Genomic DNA, 20,487 nt, shown 5'->3' on the forward strand with positions numbered 1-20,487 from the left:
TCTCTCTCCCTCTCTCTCAAATCAATAAACTAAAATTAAAATAATAATAGTTATTATTATTTCCTTTGAATAGATTACCACAAATGGAACTGCTGGGTCAGAAGAAATGTACGTCTTTAACATTTAATAATAGTGACAGTTTCCATGTTTCCAGCATTTCTATGCATGGTTCTAGGCCATGCAATTTTAACGGACTCTGACTATCCCTGTTTCACAGAGGAAACTGAGGCTTACAGAAGTAATTTCATTTGCTAAAGTCGCACAAGCTAATGGGGCTCATCCCCAGCTGACTCCCAGGTGCTCGCTAACTGCCCTCTGCTGCCTCCCCACGGTCAGGAGCACACATCGCCCAATTGTGTTACAGGGATCCAGTTTGCACTCCCACCAGCATTCAGAGGAAATGTGCCCTTTAAAGTATCCTTGCCAGCATTAAACATTCTTGGTTTTGCACGCTTTTAAAAAAAGAAAAACAAAAAACAAGGCTAGTAACTGAAATGACAACACTTTATTCGGGTCACAGTGATGGGAGGAGGGCCAGGTGCAGCCTTTGCCTCTTCAATGCCCTGCACAAATTGCAAAGGATTAGACTTTAAGTAAGTGCCCTTGTAATTTATTTGGGGATCTCAGTCAAAGATCAGACCCCTGGAACAAGCCTGGAGACAGACCTGCTCCAAGGGCTTACTCAGGATGGGTGATCAGGCCCTCTTACTTTGGGGTTCTGGGAGAAAAAATCAGCCCCAAAGAGTCTTCTACAGAGAAAGGTTCTAAAGGTGGTGGTGAGAAGGTGACCCCCAAAGGACAGAAACAGAAAAGGAAGGTGAGGCGGATTTGGCTTAATAAAAATGATACATTTCAATACATCAAGGAAAAAGAGGAGTGACAATATATGAATGGCAAGCAAAGCTTTCTGTTCACCATATGTAAAGAGCATTTAAAAATCAATATGAAAGGCAAACATACAATAGAAAAATAGGCAAAGGAGATGAACAAAAACTAAAAATACAAACAAAAGATAAGAAAAAATGGAGTTGGCGAACAAGAAACTAATGAGATGGGTATTGTTAAGAGAAAGAAAAAAAAGAAAGAAAGATAGAAAGGAAGAAAGAAAGAGCGAGACAAAATGGAGTCACTTTTGCTAAACCAGTCACCAAAACAAAACTTAATAACTAACCTAATTGCAGTTCCAGCTTCTGCCGTGAGTGGAGTTTTAAACCAATCAGTCAGGAATTTCTTGATCAACACTACTGAGGTAATCTGCCTGATAAGACCTCCCTGCCTTCCCCTAAGGGAAGGTGAGGGTGACCTTGCCTGAAAAAAACCCACTCTTTTCTTAGTTCCACCCTCCTTCTGCCTATTGAAATCTTCCAGCTCCTCAGAGTTCCCTTCTAGTTGCTAGATGGGGTGCTGCTTCATTCATGAATCACTTAACAAAGCCCATTAGATCCTCAAATTTATTTGGTTGAATTTTGTTCTTTAACACTATCAAAAAGATCCCCTTTTTTCATCTCTTAAAAATATTTTTTAGATATTATAATCAGTGCTGATGAAATACTAGATAACAGCCACTCTCATACCCCACGTATGCCACTGATCTGGGGCAGGCTTTTGGCAATATCCATCAAAAGACTTAACAAGGCTGCCCACCCTTTGATAGAGCAATTCTCCTTCTAGAAATTGTTCTTAAAGGGAAAGACAGACAGACAGAGGTGCAAATGAGCAGCTAGTCATCATTAGGTGTTCCTTTTTAGTAAGAATTTTCTAAATCACCATTGTTTTTTAATGGTGTATTATACTATACCTAACAATTCCCCAATCCTTACACACTTAGGTTGCTTCCATTTTTGCAGCCTCTCTAAACACTATATGATCTTACCTAATCCTCCTCACTTATCTAGAAGATAGGATCCTTAGCCCCATTTAACAGGTGAGGAAACTGAGGCATGGGAGTAGGGTGCGAAGTGGAGCAAAGTCCCACCACCTCTGAGCAGCTTTGCTGGAATTTTAACTAGGAGGTCTGACTTCAAAGCTGACGAGACGGCTCAAATTCATTCAATAAATGTATTCATTGAATGCCATCTGTGTGCCAAACATGTTGAATAATGATAACTCCAAACAGTATTTTCTATATATCAGGCCCTTTACAACTTCATTTAATTTCCGCAACAGCCCTATGCACTATTGTTATCTCCATTCAACAAATGTGCAAACTGAAGCACAGAGAGGTCAAGTAAATTCTCTAAAGTCACACAGGCAGCCTGGCTTCAGAGTCTAGGCCCCTATTTCTCTTCTTTCTCAGAGAACAAATGCTCAAAATGAACATGAACAAATAAACACATGAACAAATAAATAATATAACATAAAATAAGGTGATGGCAAAGCTCAAAACATGCCATGAAATACACCCACACAGCCACAGAATGAGGAAGTCACAGGACCCAGTAATCCCACCCCTAAGTATTTACTCGAGAGAAATGAAAATATATGCAAGGGTGGACAAAGCAGTTGTTTTCATAATTGTCCCAAACTGGAAACAACCCCAAATGTCCTTGAACTGGTTAACAGATAAATACATTGCAGCAGATCCATTTCATGGGACACTACTCAGCAATAAAAGGAACTATTGATAAGCCGGGCAACATGGGTGGATTACAAATGCATTAGGCTCAGTGAAAGCAGCCAATCTTGAAGGCTTGCATGCTATCTGATTCCACTGATAGCGTCTGGAAAAGGCAAATCTATAGTGACAGGGAGCAGATTGGTCGTTGCCTGTGGCTGGGGGACAGAGGGGAAGATTAACGGCAAAGGGATAGGAGGGAAAGTGGGGTGATGGAAATATTCTGAATCTTCATTGGGGTGGTGGTATCTTGGGAATGCACATCTGTTAAAACTCAAAGTGTACACTTTCAAAGAGCGAAGTTCATTGTATTAAATTACATCTCAATAGAGTTACATTTAAACATTTTTCAAATTCAGTAGAATGAAGTATGGACTTCAGTTAATAATAATATATCAATAGTGGTTCCTTAATGGTAACAAATGTATTCACTAAGGTGAAGATTTTAATAACAGGGGAAATGGTGTGGGGTTTATGGGAACTCTGTACTATCTTTGAAACTTTTCTGGAAATCTAAAACTGTTTCAAAAATAACGTTTATTTTTTAAAATGAAAAACAAAATACAAAACACCAAAACACAGAATGGAGATGATATTATACCCATGTTAATTTAGGTGGGAAAGGAAAACAGGTTACAAACTCACCCGTATCGTATGATAGTATTTTCTTTCTTTTTAAAAATTGAGATATACTTGACATATAACACTGTGTTAGTTTTAGACGTACAACATGATCCATCAATATTTGCATCTATTGCCAAATGAGAAATATGGGACGCCTCACGACTGCGTGCCACCCTCGGCGGGGCCGTGCTAATCTCTGTATCATTCCAATTTTAGCAATGTGCTGCCAAAGCGAGCACGATAGTACAGTATTTTTTTCTATATGTTTTTACTGATTTTAGAGAGAGAGGAAGGGAGAGGGACAGAGAGAGAGAGACATCGATCGGCCACCTCCTGCTTGCCCCTGGGCCCTGCTGCTGCTCCTGGGAGCGCTCATCCCAGTCCTGTTAGGCCTCTGTGTAGCCTCCGAAAGCCTTAGCTTTGTCTCCCAGAAGCCTGAGTCTCTGGCACTGCAACCTGTCACTTCCCGTGCGTGTCACACATCACAGGTGTCGCAATCAGCCATTCGTGCCTGTCTCCTGTGCACCCAGCAGTGGGAGCCCCAAGGGTTGGGCCTTTATCTGGTTCACCTAAATCATTGTCATCCCTATTTGTCACCTGCTGTGTTAAGCATTTTACCTGTATTTCTCCTTCCTTCCTCCCTTCCTTCTTCCTTCCTTCCTTCCTTCCTTCCTTCCTTCCTTCCTTCCTTCCTTCCTTCCTTCCTTCCTTCCTTCCTTCCTTCCGCGAGCTTCCATCCATTCAAACAACTGCAGTGTGCAACTACTATGTGTTGGCTGCCAGGGCTGCAGAATCCCCTGCGCCCTGGCTCTCACGGAGCATAAATAAATACGTAATTAAACATGTATCCATAGAGTAGGTCACAGAGTCTGAATGGCCCGAAGGAAAATGAAGCAGGGAAAGGGGGTGGGAGGTGGGGGATGGAACACTTTTTAAACGGGTGGCAAAGAAGGCCTCACTGAAAACATGAGATTTGATCGGAGGCCTGAAGGAGTGGGGGGGAGCCAGGTGAGTGCGTGGGGACAGAGTCCCAGGCCCGGGGAACAGCCAGTGCAAACCCAGGAGGGTAACCTGGTAGACGTGAGGCCACTGTCGCTGAAGAAGAGTGGGCGAGGGCAGCTAGTGGGACGTGAGGGCAGGGAGGTGTCGGGGGCAGGTCGTGTGGGATGGGCCACAGGGAGGACACTGGCTTTTACCCCAAGTGAGATGGAGTCACAAGAGGTCTCAGGCAAGGGAGCGACATGATCTGACGCAGGTGTCCACAGGTCCCTTTGCTGCATGTGACAAACAGAGTGTGGAGGCAGGAACAGGAGCTGCGAGACCAAGCGGGAGGTGAGAGCTAAGGCACACAGGAGCGGGGGGTGGGGGGCCTTGCAAGTGGGAGAAGGAGACAAATTCTCGATGGATTTTTAAAGACAAAGCCAATAGAACATACTAGGTAATTGAATGTGGGGCATGAACAAAAGAGCAGTCAAGGACCAGACCAAGGCTCTCAACTCATTTAATCCCAAGACAAACCCACAGAGTAGGATCATCCTTTTGTTACAGATGAAGAAACAGGTTTAGAGAGGGCTGGTGGCTCCACGTCCCGCAGGAAGTGGCAGAGCTGAGACTGGAACCAGTTTCTGTGTGGCTCCCGGTCCAGGCCTTTGCTCTCTGGGGGCCCCATCGCCCGGGCATGCTCGGACCTCACCCAGCGCGCACAGAGACCGCCAGGCCGCACGGACACCTGCTCAGCCTGCCTGCACTGTGCCATGAACGACTCCCCAGCCGGTGACTTCATGGGCTTGGAGCATCCCTCCATGGCATTCTCTTATTGCTTGTCACCCATGTTGGGTAACCAGGTTTCCTCATCTGCCTTTGGGCTCCCACATGGCCTGACTGGCTCTGACTCACCACTGTCCTGGCGTTGCCCGGCGCCTGGCATGTGGCAGCCTTCATTAAGGCGACAAGTATCTGTTAAGCATCTATCTTGCACTGGGCTGGGCTGGGCTGGATCAGCCTTAGACACCACCCTCCAGGGTTGACAGTCCAGTGGTGGAGACAGACCCACCCCCAGACAGTGCCGGCCCAGAAAGGGCTGGGCTGAAATGGGTGAGGGGGGCAGGATCCTAACCCAGTCCGAGAAAGGTCTGGGAGGGGTTGGTGGAGGTGAAAGACCCAGGAATGAACAAGATGGCCTTGGGGCCCTCACAGAGCCCCAGCCCAGCCAGGCAGATTAACAATGAGCAGTTAACAAATCAATGAGAGAATTGTCCAAGGCTAAGAGCTAGAAACGAAGTAAACAGGGTGGGACAGAGTGACTGTGGTTCTTTTAGCTGGGTTGTCAGGAAAGGCTGGGACCTGAGGCTGAGAAGGTGCCTGCCTGGGATGAGCAGGGGAGAGGGGACTCAAAGGACAAAGACCCAGTCACACAGGCCCCACAGCGAGAAGGAGCTTGGAGTGGTTCAAGATAAACTGACGAACAAAACAGAACCAGAGGCATGGACAAATGGAACAGACTGACGGCTGTCAGAGGGGAGGTGGAGCGGGACTGGCTTAAGGAAGGTGAAGGGATTAGTTAAAGAACATATATGCACAATCCATAGCCCTAGACAACCTCGAGGTGATGGCCAGAGGGAAGGGGGGCAGGGGCTGGGTGGAAGTGGGCAAAGGGGGGGATGGGAACATCTGTAATAGTGTCAACAATAAAAATAAGGTTAAAAAGAAGAAACTGCTGGAGCCAGTGTGCCTTGGGCCGAGGGGAGTGGGTGGGAATAGATATGAGGAGGCTGCCAGTGTCCACACAGTGGAAGAGCAGATGTGAGGTCAGCAGAGCTGGAAATCCTGGGCTTCCTCGGGGGAGGCCTCCCGTGGCTCCATCTCACTCAGGATAGAGGAGGAAGTCCTCCCTGTGGCCCACAAGGCCCCACACAACCTGCCCCATCACCTCCCTGCCCCCATCTCTCCTTCATTCTCTCTGCTCTGGGCACACTGGCCTCCCCACTGATCCTCTGACAGGGTAGGCACATTTCTGTCTCAGGACCTTTGCATTGGCTGTTTCTCTGCCCGAACACTGGCCACGTGGTTCCTCGTGTGGCTCCTGCCTCAGACATCCTCCCCTACTCTCCCTCCCTTTCCCTGCTTTTTCGGAGCACTTATCACTAAACAGTGACACCATTATATATTTTACTTATTTATTGGGTTTGCAGTCTGTCACCTGGATAGAACGTCAGCTCCACTAGGGCAGAGGTCTCTATCCTGTTCATGGCTGTCTCCCAGTACTGAGAACAGGGTCTGGCACATGGTAGGTGCTGAATAAATAACAGTCAATAAATGAAAGGAAGATGGGAAACGGGAAGGAGGGAAAAGGGGGGAGCAAACGCAGGGCTGTGAGCACCTAAGGCTTATCGGCCACCCCAGCTGGGAGGCGGGTGAGTTAGCACTTCTCAGCTTCCAGGATAAGGCAGTGCCAGGCTGGGACACTGTGGCACAAAGGGACAGACAGTCCTTAGCACTTTTTGGCTTTTGGCGCACTGAGGGCTGGCCTAGGGGGAGAAAGTCACTGTCGCCACCTGCTGGACAGTGGTGTCATGACAGCCGTGCCCACCTTGCCCACTAGGGGCTGGCGATGCCTCTCGCCCCCCACAAGCACGATGGGGGGCGCCCCAGCGGGCATCCCCAGCAGAAGTGCAGAGTCCCCGGAGCCGCAGCCATAAGCCTCTTTATTCCCGAGGCCCTGTGGGCACCCCGCCCAGTCAGTGCTATGCAGCAGGGCAGGGCGGTGCCACCCACCTGTGTGTCTGTCTGTCCACAACTGCCCTCCAACACAGCCCCAGGACCCCCCACCTCTCCAGGAGGGGAGAGCTGCCCAGCTCCCTCAGGGCTGCGTTCACCCACAGGGGTCCTCAGGAAGGCAGGGGAGTCGAGGCCCGCCCTGACCCCCCAGCCGGGCCTGGGTAGTGTCCGGTTATACAAGCCAAGGTGGCAAGGCTCTGAGCTGCCCCATCCCTAGAGGTACATCATCCGGTGGAGCAGGGGTCTCACCACCCACACGTCATCCACAATCTTCCCATCCTACAAGGAACAAAAACAGACATAAGGACTGAAAGCCTAGACTCTGGCGTCAGGTAGCCTGTGTACAAATTCCAGGTTTGTCTCTGATGTGCTGTGTGACTTCGGGCAAGTTGCCAGATCTCTGAGCCTCCATTCCTCCATTTCCCTTATCTGCAAGGTGGGGATGATAGTAATAGTACCTGTCTCATAGGTGTTGTGGGAATGAGGTGAGCTATTTGGCAAGGCCTGTGTACATATAGGTTCTTGCTATTGGAACGCAAACCCTGGAGTCAGACAAACCTGGCTTTAATCCCAGTGCAGCCACCCTGTGTGTGGCCTTAAGCACATGAACCGACTCTGAGCCAAACTTCCATGCTCTATAAACAGGGAGGACTGAAAAAAATAATACACACAAAAGCCCAGCCCTGGTGCATGTGCCATTCAACAAATGGTAATTACTTGTAACAAAAAGAGCATGGTCTTTGGGGTCAGATCCCAGGTTTGCCACCCCCTGGCTGTGTGACCCCGGGGAAAATTACTTCCTCTTTCGGAGCCTCAGTTCTCTCATCTGTAAAATGGAAAGAAAATCCTCTCCATGGCATTGTTGTGATTAAAGTGCTACTAAATATATATAGTGTCTAGCCCAGCATCTGGTACATAATACGTGCTCAACAAATCATAGTGATTATCATTATTTTAAAATTACAATGGCAAAAATAAAGAAATGTGTGTCATGCTTATTTGGGTCCACTGAACCTTAAGCCACCTGGACCGCCCACATGGTATTGGCTTCCCTTACCCACCTCCCAGCATCCAGCTTTTTCTTCCCCTTGCTTCATGTTGATAAATAGCTACAGAATTTACCACATTTTAGAAGCTGTTCTAAGCACTTTATATATAATAATTAACTTAACCCCCATATAATCCTGTGAGGTAGAAACTATGAAACGTCTCCATTTGGCAGATAGGAAAACTGTGGCTCAAAATGAAGTTGCTTGAGGTCACCTAGCTGGTAAGTAGCAGAGGCAGGATCCCTGGCTCCAGAATCCTCGGCTCCAGAGCACGCTGAGCCTGGCCACTCAGGCTGGTGACGCGGGCACCCTCACTGACCTGGTCATCGGACACCTGCTGGATGTGGACGTGAGTCCCGTTGAGGATGTGTAGCCGCGTGTAGCCGTACTCCTTCACCCGCACGGCGCTCCAAGGCCGAGGGAAGAGGGTGAAGCGGGTCAGTCGCTCCTCGCAGCCCTGCGGGGGACAACCGTTCAGACCCGGGGGGGCTGGGGCAGGTGGAGGACCCGCAGAGGAGCAGAAACAACCTGCCAGCCGGGACCCTGCTGTCCCCAAGGGAGACAAAGTCAGTTAAGACTTGACCTCAAGCCCAGCCAGGTGTGGCTCAGCGATTTAGCATCAACTTAGGATCCAGGAGATTGGGGTTCGATTCCCGGTCAGGGCACATGCCCGGGTTGTGGGCTCGATCCCCAGTCTGGGGCGTGCAGGAGGCAGCCGATCAAGGACTCTCATCATTGATGTTTCTCTTTCTCTCTCTCCCTCTCCCTTCCTCTCTGAAATCAATAAAGATATATTTAAAAAAAAAAAAAGACTTGACCTCAATAATGCTCACACTTGAGTGTTTTCACCCAGCCAGGCTTCCTGTACCCAGGCCTTCTAGAAAGTGCATGGCCATATGAGACTGTCCACAGCAGCATTTTCTGTGAAAGCCATGAGCTGGAAGCCACCCAAATGCCCATCAGTTAAGTAGGTTGTAGCACAAGCATCACAAAGCAGCATAATACAGAAAGAGGCCAGGACACGTCATTAAAGGGAAAACACAATTGCAGGATAGAAGAAATCGGGGGGTCTTAGCCCTCGCCGCACAGTAGACACTCCAAGTAGACTTTTTAAAATCACCAATGCCTGGGGCAGAGGCAGTGCTCATCCTTACAGGAGAATACGCCAGCGAATGAGGGAGCGCAAAAAATCACCGTTTTGCAGCCACCATGATAATAACTGATTGAAGCAAGAATTATCAATAGATGGTAAAACTAGTGGTGAAAGTCTGAGGTGTAAGAGGATATTTGCATAGCCTCAAAGTATCTCTCCAGGAGACACCTGTTAATTGTAAAAGGGAAGCAAGTAACTATGGTGGAGAGGCCGCAGACACCACCTTAACCAAGTGATCAGAGTGAACATCAGTAATGAGACAGATCCCTACCACATCCACATGGGAAACTGAGGCTTAAAGAGATACCACGTGCCTCCTGGGAGGATGCCCTGAGAGAGAACATGGTATCATTTTTGTGTATTTTTACCACAAAGGTGTTAACTTCCATCTAATCTGAGCAAACATCAAACAAACCCAAACTGAGGGATATTCTGCACGATTTTGCTGTACTCTTCAAAATTTTCAAGGTCAGGAAGAATGAAGACGGAGTGGGGAAATGTTTCTGATTAAAGAAGCGCAAGAGACAAGACACCAAAATAGAACATGTGATCTTAGACTGGATCCTGGGCCAGAAAAAAAATTCTTTGCTTTGATTTAAAGGACATGAATGGGACAACTGGCTAAATCGGAATGAGATCTGTAGATAATAATGGCATATTATCAAGGTTAACTACTTGAATTTGATTATACTGTAGATAAGAGATAAGATAATGTCCTTGTTTTTTAGGAAATACGGACAGAGGGGGGAAAGGGCATAACTTCTGCAACTTACTCTTCATTGGATCTGAAAATAATAATTAAAAAATATATACAGAGAGAGACAGAGAGATTAAAACAAGTGTGGTTAGGCCTCGCCAGTTTGGATCAGTGGTTAGAGTGTCAGCCTGCAGCTTGAAGGGTCTCGGGTCCGATTCCAGTCAAGGACACCTACCTCGGCTATAGTCTCGATCCCCAGCCCCAGTCAGGGCACATACGGGAGGCCACCAATCGATGTATCTCTCTCACATCAATGTTTCTCTCTCTCTCCTTTCCACTCTCTCTCAAAAACAATGGAAAAAATATTCTTGGGTGAAGATTAAAAAATAATAATAATAAATGAGCCTTCTCTGCTTGCAGAAGTGATTGATTCCGAGGTGGGGGCAAGAAAACCACAGGAAGATGCCGAGCACCTTGCAGTGCCAAAGAGTAAGGAAGTGCGCACATCGAAGCGGCAGGGGACCGACCTGAAGAGTTCCCAGGGGCCAGAGCAAGCACCCTGAGCATCAACATAGACAAAAGCATTGGATCATAGCCCACAGAATAAAATAATTCCCCATGAGTCCACATCAGTATAGATCAATAACTAACCAACCAAATAAAGGCGGCAGAGGGACAGCTCTTCCTTGCAAGAGGCTTCTAATAAGCCCAGGAGTGAGGGAAGTAGAAGCTCCCAGGAGAACACCACAGTGTTCACTGTTGCAGGCAAGACCTACTGCCAGTCAAAAATTCATGGGTGAAAGCTCGAGGAGAAACAGGACACTTGCATGGTCTAAAAGGATCTCCCACAAGATATTTATTACTTAAAAGGGAAGTTATAATAACTTTATGGTGGAGAGCCCGGCAGACACCTCCTTAAGCTGATGATTCAGAAAAACACCTCCAGGGGAGAGACACTCTTGCATCACGTACTCCCTGGAATGATGCGCTGAGGGGACTCGACATCACTGCTGTGATCGTCTTGCCCAAAATGCATAACCCAAGTCTCAGCCCAAGAGAATGTCAAATAAACCTAAACTGAGGGCATTCTGCAAAACACAAGGTCTGCAAATATGTGAAAGATGAAAGACAGGATAGACTGAGGAACTGTCCCGGGTTGGAGGAAACTAAGAAGACATCTAAATACAATGTGGGCTTCTGGGAAAGAAATAGGCCATTGGTGAGAAAGGGGGTGAAATGTGAATAAAGTCTGGAGTTTAGTTACAAGAATAATAACAACAAGCCCTCTGCCCAGGAATCCATCAGTCGACCCAGGGCGAGCACCCACAACCCCTGCCACCTATTGAACTTGTGACTTCGAATGAGGAATTTACTGCCTGAACCTCTGTTTTCACATCTGTACAATGGGCATGTTGCTAGGTGTACATAAGCTCTAGGGTTGAGTTAGTGAGAGTGGTCATATGAAGCACACAGAACCCCGGCTGGCACAAGTTTGACCCTCAATAAAGAGCAAGAAGAGGGAAGCCAGAGGCACCCTTCCCCGCCCTGCTCACAGCGGATCCTGTGATGATGTGTACAGGGCCTCGAGGGTTGGTGTAGGGCATCTCTTGGCTGCCGTTAAATACCTGGGAAGGGGGCAAAGGAGAGGGGTGAGTCATACCGGACCAGAACAGAGGGTCTGACAGCCCTCGGCCTCCCTGGGCCTCACCTGGTAGTTGTAAATTGGCCACAGCCGTTCATACGAGTGCTCATGAGCCCACAGCTGCAGGTCGACTCCTGAGACAGAGCAAGTGGGGATCAGGCCCCTGAATGCAGGTGGAGGGTGGGACCTGGAGATGGGGACTGCCCCCCCCCAGTCACTTACCGTATTTGTAGAAAAGATCCTCTAATCCAAATAACTTGCCGTAGAGGCCTTTTCGAACCTGGGGGGGGGGGGGGACGACAAGGAGTGAGGGAGTGACTCAGGCAGACCCCCACCTGGCTCCCAGCACCCTGCCCTGGGGAGGGTCTTCACCCTGCTTTCATGCCACGTGCAGTCATCCACATCGGCGTTGGAGCAGTACATGGGCCGGTGACCCATGGTGATGATCCACGGCCGAGCTGCCCTGTTCTTATTGGCTTTCTGGAGAGAAGGCCCCGAGTGAGAGGAGAGGGTGGGTGGGGAGGGGAGGGGAGGGGAGGGGAGGCAGGGCCAAGAGGTGATGGGGGACCCCCACCCAGGTTACCTGGAGGTCTCTCTCCAGCCAGTGAAACTGACTCTCTACCATGTGTTTGCCGTAATGGAGGTAGAAATAGACCTCGGTGGAGAAGGAGATGATATGCGCAGGGCCCAGGTCCCAGCTGAGGGGTCAAAGGGCATGGATCAGAGATGGGGTCTGCGCTCATCTCCCATTCTTCAGGGGAGGGAAGTCAGCCCCCCAGCCCTCCGCTCCCCAGGTTACCTGTACCACAGCCCCTCGTTGTTCCCTGGCATGCTGAAGCGAGCCTTGTAGTTAGAGAAGTTGCTGGAGAAAAGGAAGTGAAAGGGTGGGGGGAGGGCCTGGGTGCCCTGCCCACCCCATCTCCCGAGGACCCTGAGGTCAAGTCTGGCTCCCACCCATCCCTCCTCTCCTTTCCTCTCACTACCACACATGGGCTGCTGAAGCATGAGGGACTAAGGTGAGACACTAAGAAGGACACGTCTGTTCTCACTGGCCGCACCTGGGCCCACCCCGAAGCCCCTGGTCCTCACTAGCGCTCCTCATGATTCCCTGGGCACGTCATGTACGGGAGGCTGGCAGCCACAGGTTCAATGAGCCGCATGAACTCGTCACCAACGCGAGCGTTGTCCTGATCCATGTTGTAGGCAAAGTCTCCTGGGGGGGACCAGAGGGGGCAGGGAGAGTGAGGACCCAGACCCAGCTCTGCTTTCACCAGAATTGAGAGACCTGATTGCTCAGGTGTGGGCTGGGCAACCTCTGCCTCCAAGCCATCCCAGTTCTCTGATCCCTACTTCACGCCCACTTGAAGTGTTTCCTGAACCTCTGGCCCTGAGACCCCCACAGGACCATGCTAGTCCCCTGTGCTCTGATCACAGCGGCCTCCATCTCTGCCCGCACCATCCTGAGCCCTCCCGGAGCAACACCATTAAGCCTAATGTAGTCTGGTACTGGTTTTACACCAGTTCCAGTTCCAGATGCTTTACATGCTTCATCATCTGAATCTTTAAAACACCCTCTGAGGTGGGTGTTATTGTTATTATCCCATTTCAGGTGGAAAAACTGAGGCCCAGAGAGGTTAAGTGCTTGCCCCAAGGTCACAGAGCAGGTTAGTGAATATTCAGGAATCAGCCCTAGGAGTCCACTTCCAGAGTCTGTGGCTTTGAACCATAGCAGCCCCAATCTTCACCTCCCATCTGGCTCCTGTTCCCTCGAGTCGCAACAGCATGGTAATAACTGACACTTACAACATTCCAGGTAGTGTCAACTTAGTCATCACAACAGTCCTATGAATTCTGAACTCGTCTTAGCTCTGATAACTCAGAGGAGATAACCAGTGCACGTAGCTCTAAGGGAGGGGAGCTGGGATTTAACCTGGGCTGTCCAGCAACCAGACACCATCTCCACGGCCAGTCTCATCCCCAGTCCTTTCAGAACCACACCGGCCCCTGCCCCAGGCCCCTCCACTGTCCTGGCTTTGCTTCCCAGCAAGCTCCCCCCCCTCATACCTCCAGGCACACCCTTGCCAATGCCTCACCCACATGGAGAACAGCATCGTACATGCCCTGCTGAGTGTCCCTGCGCAGCCGGGGTAGGGACTTCGGGTTGTCTGTCCCCATGTCCCCAAACACAGCCAGACGTGGGCTCCAGTGGGGCCCATTCCTTAGGGCCCTGAAGCGGAACCGACGGCTCCAGCCCCTAGTACTGCCACAGCGGTAAACTGGGGGGAAGGGAAAGGCCACAGTCAGCTGGGGGCCCCCAGTATGTCTCCTCCGCCCCCACCCATTTTCATTTAGTAGGGGGAGGAGGTAGGGAGTTGAAGAGGCCTGACCCATGTCCCTTCTGTCCATCTCACCCCAGGTCCCCAGCACCTTCCATTTTTATCCCAGGGTCTCAGATAATAGGCTTGCAGATAAGCAGAGGCATTACCAGCCAGCCTGAGCCGCCTGCCAGTGGCAGCTTCTAATCCATACCCCACTCCTCTTTCCATTCCCCCCTCACCTGGGCCTGGGACCCCTCTCACCATACTGGACCCCTGGCAGCAGCCCCCGCAGCGTGACGCGGTGGATGTAGAGCTTCCGCCGGAGAATGCCCCCGTCCACAAAGGGGCTGAAGGTGCCCTGGGCCTGGAGGGGCAGGGGCCCGGATAACTGCAGCCCGAACTGTACTTCAGAGCTGGTTGGGACCCACGTGGTCCAGGTGACAGTCATGGAGCCTGGCTCACCTGGGCAGAAAGGAACACAATGGGGCTGGACAGTGAGGCCTGGGCAGGGCAGGGAGGGATGTGCAGGGGGGCAGAGGGGGAGGCAATGATTAACAGCTCCTGAAGACTCATTAGTTAAGGACAAAGTCTGTGGAACTTCCCAAGTTCAATCCCAGCTCTGCCATTTCCAATCTGTGTTTTCCTTGGGCAAGTCACTGCCTCTCTGAGCCTCAGTTTCCTTATCTGTCAAATGGAATAATAATAATATCTACTCTATGGAGTTGTTATGAGGCATAGATTAATAAATATAAGTAAAGCCCGGCCGATGTGGCTCAGTGGTCAACCCATGAACCAGGAGGTCACAGTTTGATTCCTGGTCAGGGAATATGCCTGGGTTTTGGGCTTGATCCCCAGTAGGGGGGAGTGCAGGAGGCAGCCGATCAGTGATTCTCTCTCATCACTGATGTTTCTATCTCTCTTTACTTCTCCCTTCCTCTCTCTGAAATCAATTAAAAAAATATTTAAAAAAATAAATAAATAAAATAAAATAAAAAAATAAATAAATATAAGTAAAGCACTTGAAACAGTCCCTAGCACAGTTAGGGTTCTATGAGTGAATGGATATTATTATTATTATTACTTACTATGTGCAGGCCTTGTGCCAAACATTTTACATACATGATCATTAAGGGTGATCAGATGTCTAGAGGCCAGCTAGGTAATATAAATGAGGGAAAAGGCCAGCTGTAAAGAGTTAGGCAGTAGGGAGTTGTGTGGGGGGTGGCAAACTGCAGACCCTGCACGGTCTAAAAGGGGCAGCCATCGCTCAGCTCTGAGGATACCTGCCATGCAGGAAGCAGGCCCAGTGCCACCAAATCTGTCAGTCCCTAAATCAAATCTTTATATGGAGGTTTTTATGTCTCCAGGAGCATATATAGGTAGATATAAAAATCCAGACTTCTAAGTGATTGCTCCAAATTCTTAAATGTTAGTAACCAAATCAAGGTTTTAAAAATATCATGAGGGCCTGGCTGGTGTGGCTCAGTGGTTGAGCATCAACCCTTGCAACCAGGAAGTTGTTGGTGCGATTCCCAGTGCAGGGCACATGCCCGGTGGGGGGCGTACAGGGGTAGCCAACCAGTGTTGATATTTCTCTCTCGTTGATGTTTCTACCTCTCTCTCCCTCTCCCTTCCTCTTTCTCTAAAATCAATAAAAATATATAAAAAATATCATGAGGTATAATGCAATGTTAAGAGCAAGGGTTCTTCCTCCAGCAACATGAAAACGCACGTGCACAAGGTTACTCATGACCTCACTGTGAGCAATGGCAAAATACCAGAAACATCAGAAACGACCATACCTAGGAGAATGACTGAATAAAACTCTACAATGTGCATACAGTGGAGCACTATGCAGCTATCAAAAAGAAAGAAGACAAGCTCTATGAACTCTAGGATATGGAATGATGTCCAGTACAAACAGTTAAATTAAAAAAGTAAACTATACAAGAGTATATAGAGTCAGCTACTCTTCATGGAAGAAGATATAAGAAAATACACGAGGATACGCCTGTTTGTACAAAAGAAATACAGGGAGGATATACCAGAAACTAAAGAGATGGATTAGTTTCATGAGGTGGATTAGTTTCATTAGTTTCTTTTCCCATCCACCGATGGGAAAGAAAGAGGTAGAAAAAAGGAGAAATGGGGTAGTGGGAATGAGGAGGGAGGATGCCTCTCTGAGTCTATCTTTTTTGTATAAAAATTCTGACTCCTAGAACTATAACCATGTTTCATATCTCCTTCATACAAATGAAAAATGAACTAACAAAACTACCCAGGATGTGGGGAGAAGCTAGCATGGAATATAAACACTAACAAATGGATATAACTATTTTTAAAAAAATGAATAAAGTAACCGTGCTGAAGGGGTGGGGAAGGAAAGTAACCTTGGGAAATAGGTCTTGACTGGGCACTGTACGATAACAGAGAAAAATTATTGCACATAAGTGCCGTCATCCAGTAGGTGTTCTCCAGGGATGCGGATGAACAGTTCTGAAACCATTTCATGCCTATACTAGCACGGAGCAAGTAGGTAAGTGTGTTGTAGACAGCGTATTGAGCTGGGTCCTCAGTGTTGGAGAAAAGGGTTACAAACAACGAAAGAAGGCAAAAGTAAACCCTTGAAGGTGGACTGAAATCGCAGGTATCGGTACGATCCCATGGTATTTAATATATATACAGAAAGACAGAACACAGACGTGGCATGTGCTTATAAACGTACACACGTGTGTGGCCTAGCTCCATTTGTGAGGGCCAAGAAACAGGTCTCCTCAGTAGCAATGAGCGCACCTAGTGCTCAGATCTTGGTTTCTAATTACCCATTCTCCAATGGAAGGAATCAGGGCTCTCTGGAGAAGCTGTCGATTCCAGAGCTGGGCAGGAAATATCCAGGATGAGCCTGGAATGATTTGTGGGGCCAGATAGTGAAGAAGTGCTCAGAAAATGATGGGGTTTTGTTAAAAGAACACAGAAGCCAATCTGAAGGAATTGCAAAAGACCAGGTCAGGGACAAGTTGAGCCACAAAATAACGATAGTACAGGATTTTAACCCATGGAATAAAATAAACACCTGTGAGATAAATGAGTAATCGAATAAATGAATAAATGGAGGAGGGAGGGACAGCCTTTCCTTAGAGTAAAATTTGAATTAGATGGAAAGAGAGAATTAGGAGATTACAAAATCACAAGTAGGCGAACATCACACTAATAATTGTTGCAGACAAGATTCACCGATGGGTACTAATATTAGCGGGCAAAAGTTTCCAAAGAAACACGATTTTTGTAGTCTCAAGGAATCTTCCCCAGGATATTTAAAGAACAAAAACTGTGCGATGGAGAAACCCAGGAACTAAGCATTGACGGTCAACATCATCAGTAACAGCCATAAGCCATGTCACCATCAGGCATTAGGAAGGACACGACATCCCATCTTTGTCATTTTGCCAGAAAGACACATAACTTAGTTCCAGTCATGAGAAGTATCAGACAAACCCAACATGAGGGATATCCTACAAATAACTGCTCAGTACTCAAAAATGTCAAAATCACAAAAGGTAAGGAAAGACTGAGAAACTGGAGATTGGAGGAGACTAAGGAGACATGAAAACTAAATGTTAAATAATTAAATCAACGGAAAAACTGGTGAAGTCCAAACAAAATCTGCAGTTTAGTTAATAACATTGCACTAATGTGACTGGTATAAATAACAGTGCCCTGGTTAGGTAAGATGTTAACATTAGAAGAGACTGGAAAAGGGGGATATAGAAACTGTCATATTTTTGCAAAATTTGTTAAATCTGAAATTCATACAAAACTTAAAGTTTTAGAACAAATACCATGGCTCTTGAATTGCTTGGGTTCAAATTCCAGGTTGTGTGAGCTTGGGTCAGGCTCTTCATCTCTATGAGCCTCAGTTTACTCTTTCGTGTAATGGGAGTAACAACAGTACCTACAGCTTAAGGTCCAAAATAAGGTTAATTGAGTTACCTATCTGAAGCACTTAGTCAAAGAGTATATTCGCTACCGTCATTTTTGTGGGCCACAGGACAGCTGTGATCTCTGGATTTTCACAGCAGCTCCGTGAGACGGATTTTATTGTTGTCCCTTTTACAGAGGTCTCCAGGCAAAGTGCCTGGTCCAAGGTCACTGGGTCAGCAAGTGCCAAAGCCAGTTCATTCACGCAGTTTCCGATTCCACAATGCAACTAATCTTAAGAAGCTGTCTTCCTTCAAAGTGTCAACGACACAAAAAAATGAAGAAAAATTGAGGAAGAGACCCAAATAGGAGGGGACTAGACACGTGGTGGATCCTGGATTAGAATAAAGACATCAGTGCAAAAACCAGTAAAATCCAAAAAACAAAAAATAAAAATAAATCCATGACTTAGTTAGTAATATGATACTAATGTTAATTTCTTAGCTTGGCAATGGTACCATGGATGCATAAGAGATTAACATTAAGGGAAGCTGGGTGAAGGATGTACAGGAACTGTACTATCTTTGCAACTTTTCTGTAAGTCTAGAATTATTTCAAAATAAAAAGCTAAAATAATTAGGAAGGGAGGGAAGGAAGGAAGGGAAAGAAGGAAGGGAGGGAGGGAGGGAGGGAGGGAGGGAGGGAGGGAGGGAGGGTTGAGTTGTGGTGCAAAAAGAAATAGCCACAATTATTTGAAACCCCTTTTAAAATCCTCTTCTGTTTCAACCACATGTCTGTGTGAGACCAAATCTCCGTATGTATCCTCCAGAGCAGCATATTGAAACAGACTGAGGCAGCAGCAGGTGTGAGGCGGCCTAGCGGTCTCCAGACATTAAAGCGACTTAAAAAGATGTAACTCAAGGCCACTCTTCTCATTAGATTTCTTCTCTCTGTACAGTGTAGTTATTTTTCATGAAAAATGTCATTTACCTTAATGCAGAATGGGTTTATTCTTGTGCATTTTCAATGACAATAAATATTTCCAAATGCCTCAGTTTTGGTTTCTAATATGGCAAATGCTATGGATACAACTCACATAAAGTAAAGCTCTTTGAGGTTCTCAGTACCTTTAGCTGCTCTAAGGGGCCCTGAGACAAACACATGTGACTGTCATTTTTGTGGGCCACAGGACAGCTATGATCTCTGGATCACACACAGCCTGCTACACACCAAGCCACTTCACAGGTAACATCTCATTTATTGCTCGCTATGAAGTCACACTATTATCCCATGGTTCAGAGAAGTTAAGTCACTTGCCCAAGGTCACACAGCAGGTAGTTAGCAAAGCTGAGGTTCAAACCCCGGGAGTGTGGGTGCAAAGGGTCCATGGTCCAAGGTCTCAATACCCAGGGCACCACCACCTCATGATCAGGGATCAGGAGGCAGCTTTATGGGGACACAATGAGCAAGAGCAATAGCAGCCCCCTCTGGAGAGCACTTACTACAGGCTGGGCACCAGGATCATCCCACACAGCCAGATGCACCACTGCTTGTAATCCCCATTTAACAGAGCCAAACAACTGAGGCTCAGGAAGAGCCAGCAACCAGGGTGGGATTCCTGAGCCCGCAACCCAATGGGCTTCGCTGGGAAATGCCCTGGGAGGGGTCACAGACACTTACCGGAGTAGGACAGGTGGACTTGCTCCGGGGCAGCGCTGGGATCCTTTGGGATCCCCTGGACTCCCAGGGAGAAAAACAGCAGCAGAGAGCAACAGAACCAGCATGGATGAAAGGAGCACATGGTGGGGGCGGGGCAGCGAGGGGGAGGGGAGGGGAAGGGGACTGGGGGCCGCAGAAGGTCAGAGCCCCTCAGGGACAGTAGGAGGGGCTGGGAGGGTGGAGAGTGCAGGTGGACCAGGCGACCTCAGGATGTCACTAGGAGCGAGGCGGGTGGAGGGGAGGTCTTCCAGGGGCTGGTTACCCAGATGCTGGAGAGCAAACAAACAAAAACTGGTCTCTAAGGAGCAGGAGCAGCCAGCCTCTCGGAGCCTCCCTGGGCCTCCCTGGGCCTCCCTGGGCCTCCCTGGGCCTCCCTGGGCCTGAGCACTTTGCATAGATTAGCTCGGGGGAGCCTCGCAGCATTCCGGCGGGCGGTGGCACCGCGAGCGGCAGCCCTTATCACAGGTTAGGAGAATTAGCAACCCAGTGATTCAGGTGCACGGCTCCGAGGTGATGGAGCCCAGGTTGGGACCTGGCCCCGGGCTCGAGCCCTGGCTCGGCCGCAGCTCACTCCCAGCACAAGAGGTGGGGGGGAGGGGCTCATCAGGAAGTTCCCTTTGGCAACCCCACCCCCAGCATTCCATCCTGCTTCTAGTGACCCCAGTTTCTTCTGCCCGATTCCCTGCATCCCTGGCATCCGCCCAGCCCTCGGGGACCCCGTCCTTCCGCGTCCATTTTGGCCTTGGTGACCTCGACCCTCCATCCCGTCCCCAGGTCCACCCTGCTCGGAGCGCCCCGTCCCCTCTGCCACCCCCCCACCAGCATCCCATCCCGCCTCTGGGACCCCAATCTCCATCCCCACCCCATCTCCACCTGCATACCCACCCGCCTCCTCCGCAGCCCTTCCCTGCCGGCTCCAGTTAGGTCTCCAGCTCCCCGAGGACCTGCCGGGCACAGCCGGGAGCTGGGGCGGGGG

General features: G+C 48.6%; 1 protein-coding gene across 1 annotated transcript; it reads right to left on the reverse strand.

Moving 5' to 3' along the window:
* Window positions 1–6,408: 6,408 nt before the first annotated feature.
* On the reverse strand, window positions 6,409–19,593 carry ACP7 (acid phosphatase 7, tartrate resistant (putative); the record flags this gene model as incomplete). Its single annotated transcript, XM_081118485.1, has 12 exons — window positions 6,409–7,294; window positions 8,384–8,521; window positions 11,468–11,539; window positions 11,623–11,690; window positions 11,779–11,836; window positions 11,929–12,036; window positions 12,140–12,254; window positions 12,356–12,418; window positions 12,646–12,769; window positions 13,650–13,832; window positions 14,136–14,336; window positions 19,473–19,593. The coding sequence occupies 12 exons, from the start codon at window positions 19,591–19,593 to the stop codon at window positions 7,229–7,231; spliced, it is 1,317 nt and encodes a 438-aa protein (XP_080974611.1). The 3' UTR covers window positions 6,409–7,228.
* Between the last annotated feature and the right edge of the window lie 894 nt (window positions 19,594–20,487).

This window comes from Miniopterus schreibersii (assembly GCF_964146895.1).
Source record: "Miniopterus schreibersii genome assembly, chromosome: 18".
NCBI lineage: Eukaryota > Metazoa > Chordata > Mammalia > Chiroptera > Miniopteridae > Miniopterus > Miniopterus schreibersii.